The 15,491-nt window shown below is 41.9% G+C and overlaps 1 protein-coding gene across 2 annotated transcripts in view; it reads left to right on the forward strand.

Moving 5' to 3' along the window:
- LOC131591632 (transportin-1-like) overlaps window positions 1–15,491 on the forward strand; it is a 171,627-nt gene that overhangs the window by 53,304 nt on the left and 102,832 nt on the right. For both annotated transcript variants that reach the window (XM_058862531.1, XM_058862532.1), the window contains 3 exons: window positions 7,925–8,072; window positions 8,319–8,445; window positions 10,971–11,046. In XM_058862531.1, coding sequence (XP_058718514.1) covers window positions 8,341–8,445; window positions 10,971–11,046 — 181 coding nt within the window. In that variant the 5' untranslated portion in view covers window positions 7,925–8,072; window positions 8,319–8,340. The remainder of the gene's footprint in view (window positions 1–7,924; window positions 8,073–8,318; window positions 8,446–10,970; window positions 11,047–15,491) is intronic.

Genomic DNA, 15,491 nt, shown 5'->3' on the forward strand with positions numbered 1-15,491 from the left:
TACTGATTACAGCAATAGTGAGTCCTAAATGTGCACTTATTACTTCTGTAGTTAACACTAGAGCCCAAATTTCTCTGTTGTCCAATAAAGACTAGTACAGGATTTGAGAGCAATAAATGGAATAACTAAAGATATTTACCCAGTGGTAGCTAATCCTTGCACATTGTTAACATCCATAAAAGAGAAATATAAATGGTTTACTCTAATTGATTTAAAAGATGCCTTTTTCTGCATACCCCTTGACAAAGAAAGTAGGAAACTGTTTGCCTTTGAGTGGGAAAATCCAGAAAACGGAAGGAAAACTCAGCTCATCTGAACACAACTCCCACAAGGATACAAGAACAGCCCAACCCTATTTGGAAGCCAGCTGGCTATGGAGCTGGAGATTTTGACTGAGCATGGACAAGTACCAAAGAGAACAATACATGCTGTTACAGTATGTTGATGATATAGTGATAGCTACAAAAGAGAAAACAACCTGCATAAAGGTAACAATTGAAATTTTAAATCAACTGGGAATGGGAGGATATAAGGTGTCTAAAGAAAAGGCACAAATTGCCTGGCAGACTGTGATTTACCTGGGATGTGAAATCTCACAAGGGCAATGTAAACTGGGTACTAATCATATTCAAGCTATTTGTGCTATTCCAGAACCCCAGAACCTACATGAACTGCGAGTCTTCCTTGAGATGACAGGGTGGTGCCACCTGTGGATCATGGACTATGGACTAATTGCAAAACCCCTGTATGAAGCCCACAAGATGCAGCCATTTACCTGGGGCAAACCACAGAAGGGGGCCTTCCCCAAACTGAAGGAGGCATTGACAACTGCTCCAACATTAAGGCTGCCTGATTCATCCAAAGATTTTCACCTGTTTCTGCATGAAAGATTCCTCCTAGCATTGGGAGTGCTGACCCAACATTTGAGAAGCTGGAAAAGGCTGGTAGGCTGCTTTTCCAAACAACTTTACAACGTGAGTGCCAGATGACCTTCATGCCTGTGGGCAGTTGCAGCCACTGTGATGCTGATACAAGAAGCTAAAAAAAACCAGACTCACTATGGGTAGACATAAATGTCTATATGCCACATATGGTAACCACTGTTTTAGAACAAAAGGGGGGCCATTGGCTATCTCCAAGCAGGAAGATGAAATTCCAGGTAATCCTGACTGGGCAGGATGATGTCACACTAAAGACAATTAACCTCTTGAATCTAGCTTTGTTCCTAGGTACCACAACTGAAGAAGGCACATTAGAGTATGACTGTGTAGAAGTAAAGTACACCTATTCGGCAAGAGAAGACCTGAAAGACATCCCACTAGAGCAACCAGAGTAGGAGCTATTCACAGATGGAAGCAGCTTTGTGGAGAATGGGACCAGATACGCTGGACACGCGGTAACAACGGTCAGTACAACAGCGGAGGCAAAAGCATTATCACCAAATACATCTGCCCAGAGGGCAGAACTGGTTGCCTTAACCAGAGCACTTGAATTGAGTAAAGGGAAAAGGGTAAACATATGGACTGACTCAAAGTATGCTTTTGGAGTAGTGCATGTACACGGAGCACTGTAGAAAGAAAGAAGACTACTGTCTTCTCATGGTATGCACATTAAATATCAAGATGCAGTCCTGCAATTAATAAAAGCAGTACAAAAACCTGAACAAGTAGCAATCATGCACTGTAGAGCACACCAATCAGGAAGCTCCAGAATTTATGAGAGGAATTGAAAAGCAGGCTGGACAGCCTGACACGCTGCTTGAAAAGTGCAAACAACAATGGCATTGATACCTTTAAAGACTAATGTATCTCAATTCAATTTGCCTCCAAAACTGAAATACTCAGTAAAAGATGAGAAATTGGGACGTTTGCTAAATGCACAAAAGAATTCAGAAGGGTGGTATGTAACTGCACAAAGACAAATAGTGTAACCCCCTTGATAATGAGAGAAGTTCTACAAATTAAACATAACAAATGTCATTGGGGTGCAGAAGCATTGGTAAAATTGCTAAAGCAAAAATTAATCTCGGTACAGATGCTAACAATGGCAAAATTAGTAATGTCAAAATGTGAGATCTGCTTGAAAAACAACCCAGTGGCTAGACACGGGCACAGCTAGGAAGGATTAAGATAGGAATAGAATCAAGATGACACTTGGCAAGAACCCTCTAGTGGAGTGAAATTTGGGTGGGCCCTAGAGTCTTTGCTCGGTCCTATAGCAAACTATCAGAATAAAGAAATGTACAAACTTACAGGTCAGGTAGATAAATTGGCAAGAGTGACCTGGGAAAAATTTTAAGAACTGAATGTACAATTACAAGCCACCACAAAAATAACTTTACAAAATCGATTGGCCTTAGACTTACTACTCCTGAAAGAGCATGGAGTGTGTGGGTTTTTTAAGGGATGGATTGATCATTGTTGCGTCCACATCCCAAATGTAACTGCAGATATAGAATATGACATCAATCAGTTGCAACAAATAGAGCATGAAGTACAGGAAGAGCAAAAGGATTTGACTAGAAGTTGGTTAGGCAAAATCTTCAAAGGGTTAGGGTGGAATGTGAGTTCATGGACTAAATCTATCATTGAGAGTGTCATAATCTTACTAATTGTATTCTTAGCAATTTGGTTAGTTTACAGCATCTTAAAAGGAGAAATACAGAAGAAAACATCCTGGAACCAGAAAATAATAAAGGCAATGACATGAGATCCACACCCACCATCTTCTGGTTCTCTAGTTCGTGACAACATCCAGGACAACGGTTACATCAATCAAGGATTCGAAGAACATCAAGTATAAACTGAGAAACAAAGGACTGTATCAAGTGAAAACATTTGCACTTATAGTGAAGTAAAAATGCTTTCAAAGGGGGGAATGATAGTAAAAGGTTTTAAAATCTTAGAAAATTCAGGGACTTAGAAAGAAAGTTAGGCTTGGCAAGCCCTGGGAAAAGTAGGCCCCAGGAAATGTTAGGCCTTGTGCTTGCTAAAGATCATGTGAAACTGCACCTGTATAATCAGTATATGATAAATGATACAACGGTTAGATGTGATTAGATATAATTATTGTTTAAAGAACATGAGAAACAATGTTAGGGGGTTGAGAGGGGATCACGAGAAATTCATGCTTGGGTAAAAACAATGCTTACAATAAAACAATGTAAGTTTAATAATTAATATGTAAGTTATATAATGATAGAGTATATAACATGTTCAGCTCCAAACCAAGGCTTGTCAGATTTGGGTATGTGTACCCCTGACACCCAGAGCTCTTCAATAAAGCACCTTCATATAATCATTCCATGATTATGTGTTCCTGAACGCTAACACTTCAAGAGGATCAGAAGTGACATCAGCCCTTTGTTCTGTCTGAGGGCTTGCCCACTGGAAACTAGAGCTGCATTTATCCTGCAAGATTTTCCTGTGGTGGTTGTTCTTCCTCTCAGCTGATGTACCTGTGCTTCTAGGGCAGAGGTGGGTTTTCCGTCCTACTTCCCCATGTCCTCTTTGTGGTCACAGAGGTTAAACCACAGGTTACCTTGTGGTGTAGACTCCCTCACATAGTGGGGTGCTTGCTCCCAATAGCAGAGATTGTGGTCTATACTGGTGTGGCATGGGACATTTCTTCTTTAACTTGCTTGAGTCTTTCAAATCTGTCCACAGTCCTAGACAGTCTTTCCATAGGCAAGGCTCAGGTTGGTAGGGAGGAAAAAGATGATCTTCGTATTGCTGGAGTCAGGTAGTCACCCCAAGCACTGTTTAGTTTTCCTTCTTTCATTGACATCAATGCCAATGAATTTACATATGATGATGGTGCGCTTCATACAAACTTGCGCCACATGGATTGTGTACACTGGACCTCATCTGGATTTACAGGGGACTGTTCATTCTTCAAACCCCTATAGATTATCTCCATCACAGCTAATCCTCTCAGTTACTGGATACTTTTCTGCATGGTTTCCCACCTGCTTGGGCACACTTAGATCATCCTTGAGAGAATAACTTTTACACTTGACAGGAGTCACCTCTAGAGGATGAGAGGTCTTGTCATCTTCTCAATCACCTTGTTGATGCCCACATCCTGGGTCAGAGATCCCAGTTGCTTCACTACCATCTAGTTTCATAGTGGGCTACAATATCCCAACATTGGAGCAGCCAGGTCAGTAGGGGCTCACCCAACTGGAGGCTGAAATCTTTTCACATATCTCGCAGGTCACCTGGGGATAGGGATCAGGTGATAATCTCTGGCCCTACCTCTTCCTTCTTTTCTGAGGGCCCTGCTTCCTCTTCATCCGTCACTATGCAAACCGATTTAGTCCTGGATTTGTTCTGTATAGGGGCAATTTCCATTGATATGTGTTGTTCCTCTGGTTCATCTACAGTTTGAGTGGACACAGTGCCTGTTGGTCTGCTTTCCTCCTCCTCACTCTGAGGGTGCTGTCTAGTGACAAGCAGTGTCTGATAAATAGTAGCCAGGGCCTAGTACATTGTAATAAGTTGCTCTTCTCTAGAGTTGCCTCAGCATTCTCCTTGCAAAATATTCTGTCACTTTATCAGGATCCTGTAGTTGTTCAGGGGTGAACTTCCAAAACATTGAAGCAGAGAATTTCCAAAAAAAGTCTGCCCTCAGGGCAGATCTTTTAATAACCTCCCTAGAAACCTCTTTCTTAACTCTAAATATGGTGTGGACTGCACTGAGGAGACATGGCACACGTAGCAACAAGAACCATGCCTTCCTTAACATCCAAAGGGAATTCAAAATTCACAAAAACTGCTGTAACAGGCCTGAAGGAGGAAAAGGGGGTTAAAGGCTGGGGAAAATCATCCTCCCCTGTTCCCCCCAGAGACTGGGTTCAATTATTAATAGACTCTCAAAGGTAGCACCCAAGGCCAGGGCAGGAGAGCAACACTGAATACACATCCTAAATGACCCTCATTGCACTTGATGTTATCATGTCATAAACTGATATCCTACGGTATAGCAACAAAGCAATCCTGATCCCTCTCCCTGCTCTGAAAAAGCGCACCACAAGGAGCATATATGGGAACATACACAGGGTTAGGCACCACACCCACATGAACAGACCAAGCAACATTGTGCCCAGTGGCTCCATACCTAATACAACAAATGGCTAGATTAAATTAGTTTCCAACCTTCTCTGGTCAGATCTGTTGTTATCTCAACCCTTTGTGCTGCACATTGGGAACCAAATAATGCTGTCATGGTGTAGGAATGGTACTCCCCAGTTAAGTTCTCACACCAAGACTTTCCAAACCACACTGACATTTGCTTCCTCCCTCCTCTTCCCCCTCTTCTCCCCCCTTCCCCCTGCAGGTGGCAGAAGAGGAGAATTAGAGGCACAAAAGGGAAAGGTCACCAGTTGAGATATGAACAATTTACTGGAAAAAAAAAAGAGATAAAAACCTATAAAATAACAGCAACAATGTTAATAATTAAAGTATGAAAAAATGGAATGATTCACATGCAAAAATGTTTGCCATAGACCCTGAGACAATGGACAGTGGCTGACGGGTTCCCCACCCCACCATGCTTTGTTCCATTTGAAAGGGACACCCCTCTCAGAAGTTGAGACAGTCCCTTTTGCCTACCTCTAGCGATGATGTAAAGTGGTAATGAATAATACGTCTTGGCCATGCCCCCTCCTGCTGATCTTAGTCAGAACCAGGACAGGTACCTGCTTCGATTTCTATATATGCTGTGAGTAGGTCCCAGTGGTAAAGGATCCTGTATGTAGCCTAAGGAGGAACCTACCGTGGAGGATGATTATCTAAAGCTTTTTGATGTCCCCACTAATAGCAGAGGCTCACATTCATACTCTGATTTGTAGGTTTTTTTTCTCTTCCACTGCAGAAAGATCTTACTGAGATTTAATTCTGGTCACGTTAATAGAAAGAAAACCTATGTTGGTTTTTCTTAGGTATGGATCCATGGCCTGCATCTTTTCCTGCTTTTTCCTGTTCTCTCAACCTTCCTTTCTGGTTCTTGTTTTCCATATTTAATCTTCTTTTTCTTGAATGCACTTGGTTTCCTGATAAAATTTGACAGATATAATCATTGTGTCAACTTCTGAATAGTATATTTTGAAGCTCTAATCAATTTCAACCAAATTTGATAGTGGTCCAAAAGTCTCAAAGATCATTGAATTTCTACAGCCTGCCTGACAAGGCAGCAGTTAGGGTAATGAGACCCAAATTATCACTTGGTTTGCTGGACCTCACCTTTCATCTGCTCCACCTGTGCAAGCATCACGACGGAGAGCTCTCCTGCCCATATGGCTGTGAGACACAAGCATAGGTTTTAATGGCCTGAGTCTGGCTAACCCAGATTCTCTGCTTGACACTTTTCTGTACTAGAGGGACTGCTCACAAAAATTTCATATAAACCTTTGTGCCCATCCTTTCTTACTAACTAGTGACAAGCCTTTACTCACCCAGGACACTTCTTAGCACCTGGAGATACTTGTCTCCAGGACACTTGTTAGCACATGAGACTGGACAGCTGACTGTAACTTAAATATGGATTTAATTGAAAGCATTGGTGATGTGAGATTAGGAACCACTAATGTTTCCTATCCTCGGTGCCTCTGAACAGTTGTTAAGGTTGTGATGTGAGGCATGTGTGTGACACTCATATTGAGTACTGTGCTGCAGGAGAGCAAGCAGAAAGTTTTCATTTAATGGGGAATGTCAGCAGGATGATTACAAACACAATGACTAAAAATAAGACTGTAAAAAGATGAGTAATTACTGGTTTTGATTTTCATATTTTAGACTGGTTTTAATCAGTGTATGTTCTTATTTTGCCCAGTAGCATATGTATGAGATAGATATATATATAATATGTACATAACACAAATGTATTTTAAATGTATTTTAAATCCCTCCAGGGATGGTGACTCTACCACTTCCCTGAGCAGCCTGTTCCAATACTTGACAACACTTTCTGTGAAGATTTTTTTCCTAAAACCATTGTAGATCCCTTCCAACTGAACTATTCTATTCTAAATACACAAAAATTGCTAATTTTGACCTGAGATTTCCTCTGATATATTTTGACGCTAAGGATAAGATACACTAGGTATTCAAAGTAGTTTCTTTCCCCCTTCTTGTGTAGTTGGTCTTATTCCCTCTTTACACGTCAGGAAATTTAATCCACAAACACCAGAGGTTTATGTCTAAAAAGGAGACAGAGGAGTCCTTTCACTTTATTCAAATAAAGGGAGAGGTCATGGGGCATTCCCCTGGGGTCTCTCAAATTTTTGGAGGGCACAGCCTCCTTTTTATCCTAATTTCCCAGCCGCATGTCCCTCTCTCTTTCCCCATTGGCTGAGGTACTTGAGAGGTACAGACTTCCCGGAATGCCTGATACCTAAGATTCCCTTCTAATGTATAATCCCCCTCTTAATTTTTAACTCTTGTGGAATTCATGGTGTTTCCTCACTGTCCCTTTCATCTTTCAGTGGAATCCATCCCATTGTTTCTGTTATCTCTCAGTGATAGTTTCATCTTATCAGCAGACCCACAGCTTGTTTGTAAAGACAAACCTGTCATTCCTCTCACACATGACATTGAGAACTTATGAAATCTATCCATCGTTAAACTAAATAATGTAGAAGTAAAGCAGACAGCAAACCAAGCACCACGTTCTTAACCCTTCGGTCTGCATTCACATCCCCACTTTGTCGTGGGCTGCAGCCTCCTAGGTCGCTGACAGGTGCTGCGGGTGCGTGGTTGCAGCTGTCCCGAGGAGGCCGGGCTGAGGCTCTGCTTCGCCCTTTGCCTGTCGGGGCTGCTGCTGGAGCATTCTCTATGGTTTCAGGTGGTGGTGGGGAAGGGCTGTAGACAAGGCGCCTCATTTTCCCCCGCCCGGAATTGAGGGGCTCGCCTTTTGTCGCCCCCAGGCTCCTGACGCTGTGGAACGCACTGGGGAAAGGCTGACGGCGGCGCTGGCGGGCGGGGCGTGCACGGCGCTAGGACCCAGGAGGACGCAAGGCGGCTCTTAGAGCCAGATTGCAAATTCGCCGTGACTCAGTCCGTGTACCGGAGCAGGTTAGTGCTGTCCTTTTGTGGAGCTGGGCTCGGGTGAGAGCAGGCCGGGCGTCATGCAGCCAGCTAGCTAGCTAGCGTGCTTGCTTTCCCCCTCCCTCCCTTCCTCCCTCCCTTCCTCCCTCCCTTCCTCCCTCCCTCCCTTCCCCCCTCCCTTCCTCCCTCCCTTCCTCCCTCCCTTCCTCCCTCCCTTCCTCCCTCCCTTCCTTCCCGGGGCCTGCCGCGCCGCTAATCGCGGCCTCTTGTTAGGCGTTTTTTCTAGCAAGCCAAGATGGAGTATGAGTGGAAGCCTGACGAACAGGGGCTTCTACAGATCCTGCAGCTGCTCAAGGAATCGCAGTCCCCGGATACCACCACGCAGAGAGCCGTTCAACAAGTATCCTTGGTCGAGGCCTACGCCGCGGGCGGGCGGAGTAGGCACAGCGGGGCTGCGCCCGTAAGGGTGAGCGCTAGGGAGGCTGGGGACTCCGAGTAGGGGCAGCGCGGCCACAGGCCAGTGCTGTGGCAGGCAGGTGGCAGGCAGGCCTTTACGGGGAGCCGCCACAGCGAACTCTGTGGGCTGAGCCTCCGCTTGAGTGGGTGGCCGTGGCGCGGTATTTGAACCGCTAAGGCGGCCTATGGGCCGCAGGGCCGCCTTCCCCCGCCCGGGAGAGCCTGGGCACCTGTTGCGAGCCCCGAGCCAAGGTTCTTTTTTGTTTGTTTGTTTATTTTATTTTTAAAGCCCTGGCTCCATTGTGGCTGCTTTGGTATCTGCTGCTTTTCCAGATTACTCCATGCTGGGCTGCTGCCAGCACCTAGCCCTCATCCTCAGCAGATCCCACCGAGAAGGTTGGGGGGGGGGCTTCTGCTCGCCAGGCTGAGTTGATGATGCGGCGCGGGGTAGCTGTCGTCCCTGTGGCAAAGCAGGGGTGAGCAGGGGCTTCCTAAACTAATCCGGAGCTAGAATTCACGGCGAAAGCTGTAGCTGGTGGGAGGAGTGTTCCTGGTGGAGCCGACTGCTCGCTCTCGGTGACCTGCTGGCTCTGACTGTGTTTTGCTGTGTTGTGAGGACATTTCCACTTGCCTAGAATCCTGAGCCTGAAGTACTGTTCGTTACACTTTTTGCATCTCACAAGAAAAGTGAAATCTACCCTATGTGGCTTGTGCAGCTTTGCGGTGCATTATGTGTTAGTGTTGTGGATTCTTGGTTTATTGTTTGGGTGTTGAGTTGTTTGTTCCCCCCTCAGGTCTCTCTTGATTGTAGAAGTGATGAAATAGTAAGGTTTTAAGGAACAAAGATTGAAAGAGGAAAATTTTACATTAAGTCTAGTAGAAGCATAAGTCTGGAAAAATAAAGCTCTCATCTACTGTCTCCTGTTCCTTGAGCTAACTATAGAGGTGCCTGAAAGGATATCTTCTTGTGAAGAATATGTTTAGCATCTCGATCCCTTTTTATTTAAGGCATTTTCTTGAAGGTCTTCACAAAAGGCAACAAAACTTATTTATGTAGGTAAGAATACGTATGTATGTTGTGTTAGGAGTTTACCTTGAATCCAAATTTGCTCGACTTCTAGGCTTTCCCAGTAGATGTGGTCAAACCTGGAAAGGCTTCTGTTCTTACCTGAAAGGTAAAGGTAGATTTCACCTTGTTTTTGCAGCTATGTTTCAGATTCTTAAGATGGTATTGCTTCCTATGAAAAATACTATACAGAAGTTGCTGAGTGTTCTGATAATGCCCCAAATTTAAACAGGTGCTCTTTAGTATTTCAAATACAAAAGTTATTATAGCAACAGTGATTATAGTGTAGCTTTCATGTAAAATTACATTTTAAGGGTCTGCTTCAAATAATGGCATCTGGCTATTGATCAGTGGAAGGGCCATCAATGTCAACATAAATATGTAAGGCTAAGGTTTAGCAACTTTGAAGATTTAGAGCTTTAGCTGTACAGCAAGTAAAATAAATGTCTATGAAGGAAATAATCCTAGTTCTAAAAATATTTTTTGTTAAATGTCTTCATTGTTTGCCACACTGATGATATCTAGTATATTTGGTAACTGTATGCTTATGACTTAAAATATTGTTGAACATAATAGTAATTAATACCAGGGTGTGAGAACAAGATAAAAGGAAAATGTCAGAATGCTGTTCTAGGCAAGCAGTGGCAGAATACTTAGAAATTTGAGGCAAAAGTAATGACAAATTTTAGAAAAACAGCTATGTACCTTCTAACTGTTCAGAAACAATAATTCTTCTTGCAGTTGCCCCAGAGAACATAGTAAAGAGGTTGGTATTGCTGGTAAGATGCTTTTTCAGAGAGGTGTCACTCTAGAAAATTTTTCGTGTACAAGTTTTTTTGTTTTTTTATAAGAGACCATGAATAAACATTAACTTCTTTGTACAAATATCTGGGCATTTATGATGAAAGAGTTTCTCAGAGTTGAAAGCTCAGACTGGCTAGTTAGCATCATAAAAATGTATATGACTAATATTAAAGTGACTAGCTTATAAAAATCATCATAGTTGCATTTTAATACTGAAATGCTTTTATTTATTGTGGAGTAAAAAAATGATGTATTATGTGAATGTGTCTCAGTGGATTCCTTAGGTTTTGTTAGCTTTTAAGTGTAAATTTTGAAATCTAAAACTGTACAGAGGAATGTAAGGGGTTTGGGGAGGGTGGGAATTTCTGTGTTTGTTCCTGGATTATTTTCTCAGATTCCAATATATCTAAAAAGCTACTACTTCAGTATGAAAATCACAGAAATTGTTTTCAAATTGTTCATAGCCTGTATGTTGTGAACTTATAGTCATAGCATTTTTAAATGATGCAGCAGTACATAGTTCGCTTAATCATAGTATTCAGAAAGCTATAAATGCTGTGTGTGAAGATTTTAATTTCCTTAACAGTTTTTTTCTTTAGAAACTAGAACAACTCAATCAGTATCCAGATTTCAACAACTACCTGATTTTTGTTCTTACAAAGTTGAAGTCTGAAGGTAAGTTCTTGGGATATTGACTGGTTTATTCTATTTTTTTTTTCTTTTTTAAAAAATATTTTATTTAGCTTGAAAGAGAAAGAAAACTGATTTCTGTACTCAGTGTGCTGGTGGGTTGATCTCCATAGTCACGTAGAAGAACTCCTTTTATCCTCTTGGGAATCTTTGTGGAAAAAGATTTGATCACATGGTGCTTGTAGTTTGTCTTGAAAGAGATTCCATTCTGAAAGTCCAATGAAATCTTAAAAAAAATGTGGGAGCATCATACTTCTATCAGACTACAGTGAAATTGTGGAATAACTTTGCATGTCATGATGATGAATCATGACTATACATGTTATAAAACATGCTGCTGAATCCAGTTGTGATTGTGATCTCCCTAGTAATCAATCTATTAAATATTTAGAAGTTTACTGTTGCATCTGCTTGCTCAACCCCCATCTCTCCCCCTCACCCTGGTGGAATTGGGAGGAGAATCAAAAGTAAAACTTGTATGTTGAGATAAGAACAGTTTAATAATTGAAAATAAAGTAAAATACAGTAATAATGGTAAATGATAATAAAAAGGGAAAAACAAGTGATGCACAATGCAAATCTCACCATCTGTTGACTGATGCCAGACCCCCCCTTCCCAAACCCAGTTCAGCCACCCTTCTGGGTAACTCCCACCAGTTTATATACTGGGCATGACATTCTAAGGTGTGGAATATCCCTTTAGTCAGTTTGGGTCATGTGTCCCAGCTGTGCTCCCTCCCAGTTTCTTTTGTGAACCTCCTCACTTGCAGAACATGAGACAAGAAAAAATTCCTTGACTTAGGATAAACATGAGTTAGCAAAAAATGAAAACATCAGCATGTTATCAACACCATTCTCATTCTAAATCCAAAACACAACACTGTAACAGCTACTGAGAAGAAATTAACTCTACACTACCTGAAACCACACAATCACATCCTAGAGTTGTCCGAATATTATGTAGAATCTTCATTTTGAAGCCTTATGTTTGTACAAACTGTTTATGGCATAGTGTCACCTCTTCCAGTTGAAAAATTCAGGGAATTCCTTGGTAATAATCATTAATGACTATCCACCTTCAGGGCAGATCTTTTAATAACCTACTTAGAAACCTCTTTCTTAACTCTAAATATGGTGTGGACTGCACTGAGGAGACATGGCACACGTAGCAACAAGAACCATGCCTTCCTTAACATCCAAAGGGAATTCAAAATTCACAAAAACTGCTGTAACAGGCCTGAAGGAGGAAAAGGGGGTTAAAGGCTGGGGAAAATCATCCTCCCCTGTTCCCCCCAGAGACTGGGTTCAATTATTAATAGACTCTCAAAGGTAGCACCCAAGGCCAGGGCAGGAGAGCAACACTGAATACACATCCTAAATGACCCTCATTGCACTTGATGTTATCATGTCATAAACTGATATCCTACGGTATAGCAACAAAGCAATCCTGATCCCTCTCCCTGCTCTGAAAAAGCGCACCACAAGGAGCATATATGGGAACATACACAGGGTTAGGCACCACACCCACATGAACAGACCAAGCAACATTGTGCCCAGTGGCTCCATACCTAATACAACAAATGGCTAGATTAAATTAGTTTCCAACCTTCTCTGGTCAGATCTGTTGTTATCTCAACCCTTTGTGCTGCACATTGGGAACCAAATAATGCTGTCATGGTGTAGGAATGGTACTCCCTAATTTAGTGCTCCCACTGTGTCATGAATGAGTGTTTTAAGATTCCTTAAAGAATCACTGGCAAAGGTATCAGTTAAAACAGGTTTAAAATAAAAACAAAAGCACAACAACCTTTGTTGGCAAGGTTCACTCTACTAACTAGATGGTTAAAGCACACGGAGGAAAAGCAAATAAAAACAATCCAGAGTCAATCAATCCAAAGTGAAATAAACCTAAAATTATCAGGGAGGGGTGGGAGAGAGACAAAAGGATAGAAAGGGTAAGGATAAAAACTAATATGGACTAAAGTCTCAACAGCACTTAAACTTTTAACAGTTCTTAAGCTTATCAGCACTTATCCTAACTTAAACTTGGCAGCACCTTAACAGCATTCAACTTAATTTATAACTTAAATTAAACAATTTAGCAAAGGATTCATATAGGATTTATTGTAGCACAACAGTAACTTGCTTACAGGCCTAATTTACAAATCTAAAGTACCTAAGAATCTCACAGAGTAGTGTTTCTCCCACATTTGCTATAGCATATGCACACTTTCATGCACACAGATATAGAGTCTGTACAAGGTACCTGTGAAAAATTCCTCTCAAAGGTAGTGAAACGCTCACTGCAGATGCCTTTGCATCTTCTCAATGGGCGAAGGGTCAAGCCTTGAGGAGTGGGGGTATCAGCCCAGGATTTATTGTTGTTCAGCGATCAATATAGCAAACTTAAGAGTTTGCTGCGTCTCAGAGGTCTCACTCAGGGAGGTTGCTGGTTGCAGCTGCTGTGGGCCGGGAGAGCTCAAAGGGTCTTACTTTGGACTGCTGTTTATAGGGTTGCAAGAGAGGGCTTTGATCATAATTTTTCATCCTGGCTACACTTCAGGTCCTGCCATTGGGTTGCAACAACCCCTTGCAGCACTACAGGCTTGGGGAAGATTGGCTGGAAAGTGGCCCCATGGAAAAGGACCTGGAGGTGTTGGTTGACAGTGGCTGAACATGAGCCAGCAGTGTGCCCAGTTGGCCAAAAAGGCCAATGGAATCCTTGCTTGTATCAAAAATAGTGTGGCCAGCAGGATCAGGGCAGTGATTTTTCCCCTGTACTTGGCACTGGTGAGGCTGCACCTCAAGTACTGTGTTAAATTTTGAACCCCTCACAAGAAATACATTGAGGTGCTGGAGCATGTCCAGAGAAGGGCAACAGAGCTGGGGAAGGGTCTGGAGCACAAGTCTGATTAGGAGAAGCTGAGGGAGCTCAGGGGGCTTAGCCTGGGGAAAAGGAGGCTCAGGAGAGATCTTATCACTCTCTAGGACTACCTGAAAGGAGGTTGTAGCCAGGTGGGGGTTGGCCTCTTCTCCCAGTTAGCACGTGACTGAACGAGAGGAAATAGCCTCAAGTTGCACCAGGGGAGGTTTAGGCTGGGTATTAGGGAAAATTTCTGCAATGAAAGGGTTGTCAAGTCCTGGCATGGGCTTCCCAAGGGAAGGAGGGATTTGAAAGCTGTGTAGATGTGGCACTTGAAAACATGGTTTGGTAGTGGACTTGGCAGTACTGTGTTAATGGTTAGACTTGATGATTTTAAATGTCCTTTCCATCTTAAATGATTCTGTGATTCTGTGTCTAACTATGGCTGCTAAAAGTAATGCTTTCATTGTGGATTGCAAGGGCTGTAAATAGTGTCTAAATGAAAGGAAAACTCCTTTGGCTTCCTTCTTGGCTAGACACAACAATAATTCTGAATAACTGCTTATGGAGGACTGGATTTCTTGGCTATGTGCATACCTATCAGTGGATTATAGATATGTAAGGAAATAATAATTGGACATATTAAATTAGTGTAATAATTAATGGAGAGATTTTACCTTGAATTCAGAGAGCATTTCAGGTAAACCAGAGACTGATCAAGAGTTCAAGTAAGAATGTCCTCCTTTAGGATGTTCTCCACCTGATCTTTGTTATTGACATATTCAAAATTTTAAGCAAAATAATAAAATTACTTCATTTGACTTGCCAAGTAATAATAATAATAATGGTAATAATAATAATACTTGTCACATAACCATATTCTGTAGTTGACAGAGGTATGTCTGCACATTAGTTTTTGGTATTTTTATTTAAAATTGTAAATCTGTTCTCTTAGAAAAGTTTTTGGCCCTTGAAATGCAGTGCCCTGCAAGAACTTTAATTTTTAATTTTGTCGTGGTTTTAAGCTAGTAACAAAAACTTACTTATTTTTTGCTAGAGATATGGATTAAAATAAGAGCAAAACAGGCTTAAAACTTAAAAGGAATAAAGACAGTTTATTAACAAACTACTAGAATAAGAATACCAAAATAAACTTTCAGAGAACCCTTTTACTTTTCACTACTTGATCATTTCTTTGTACACATAACAACATAGAGACAAAAAAAAGTTTTACAATCTTGGTGGTCAAAAACAGTCTCAATTTTAGAGTCTTTTCATCAGTCCCCGTAGAGAAACAGAAGTCTCTTTCTGCTAATCCATGGAGTTTCTAGAGTCCACTCCTCCCATCTCACACCACTCTGAGGTGTGCAATGGGTCAAATTGAATCTAGGGATGCTATTTTTAAGGATAAGTGATTCAAAGGTAGAAATCTTTTTCAGTTGTCTCTGTGAGCCCTCCTGGAAAACAGCCATCTCCCTGGCTCCTTTAAGGCTTTAAAATCTTCACTTCACTCGCAAATTCCAGCAACTCACAGCATCACAATCATCTTTCTTTTCTTTAAAGTCCA

The sequence above is a fragment of the Poecile atricapillus genome, chromosome W (assembly GCF_030490865.1).
Source record: "Poecile atricapillus isolate bPoeAtr1 chromosome W, bPoeAtr1.hap1, whole genome shotgun sequence".
NCBI lineage: Eukaryota > Metazoa > Chordata > Aves > Passeriformes > Paridae > Poecile > Poecile atricapillus.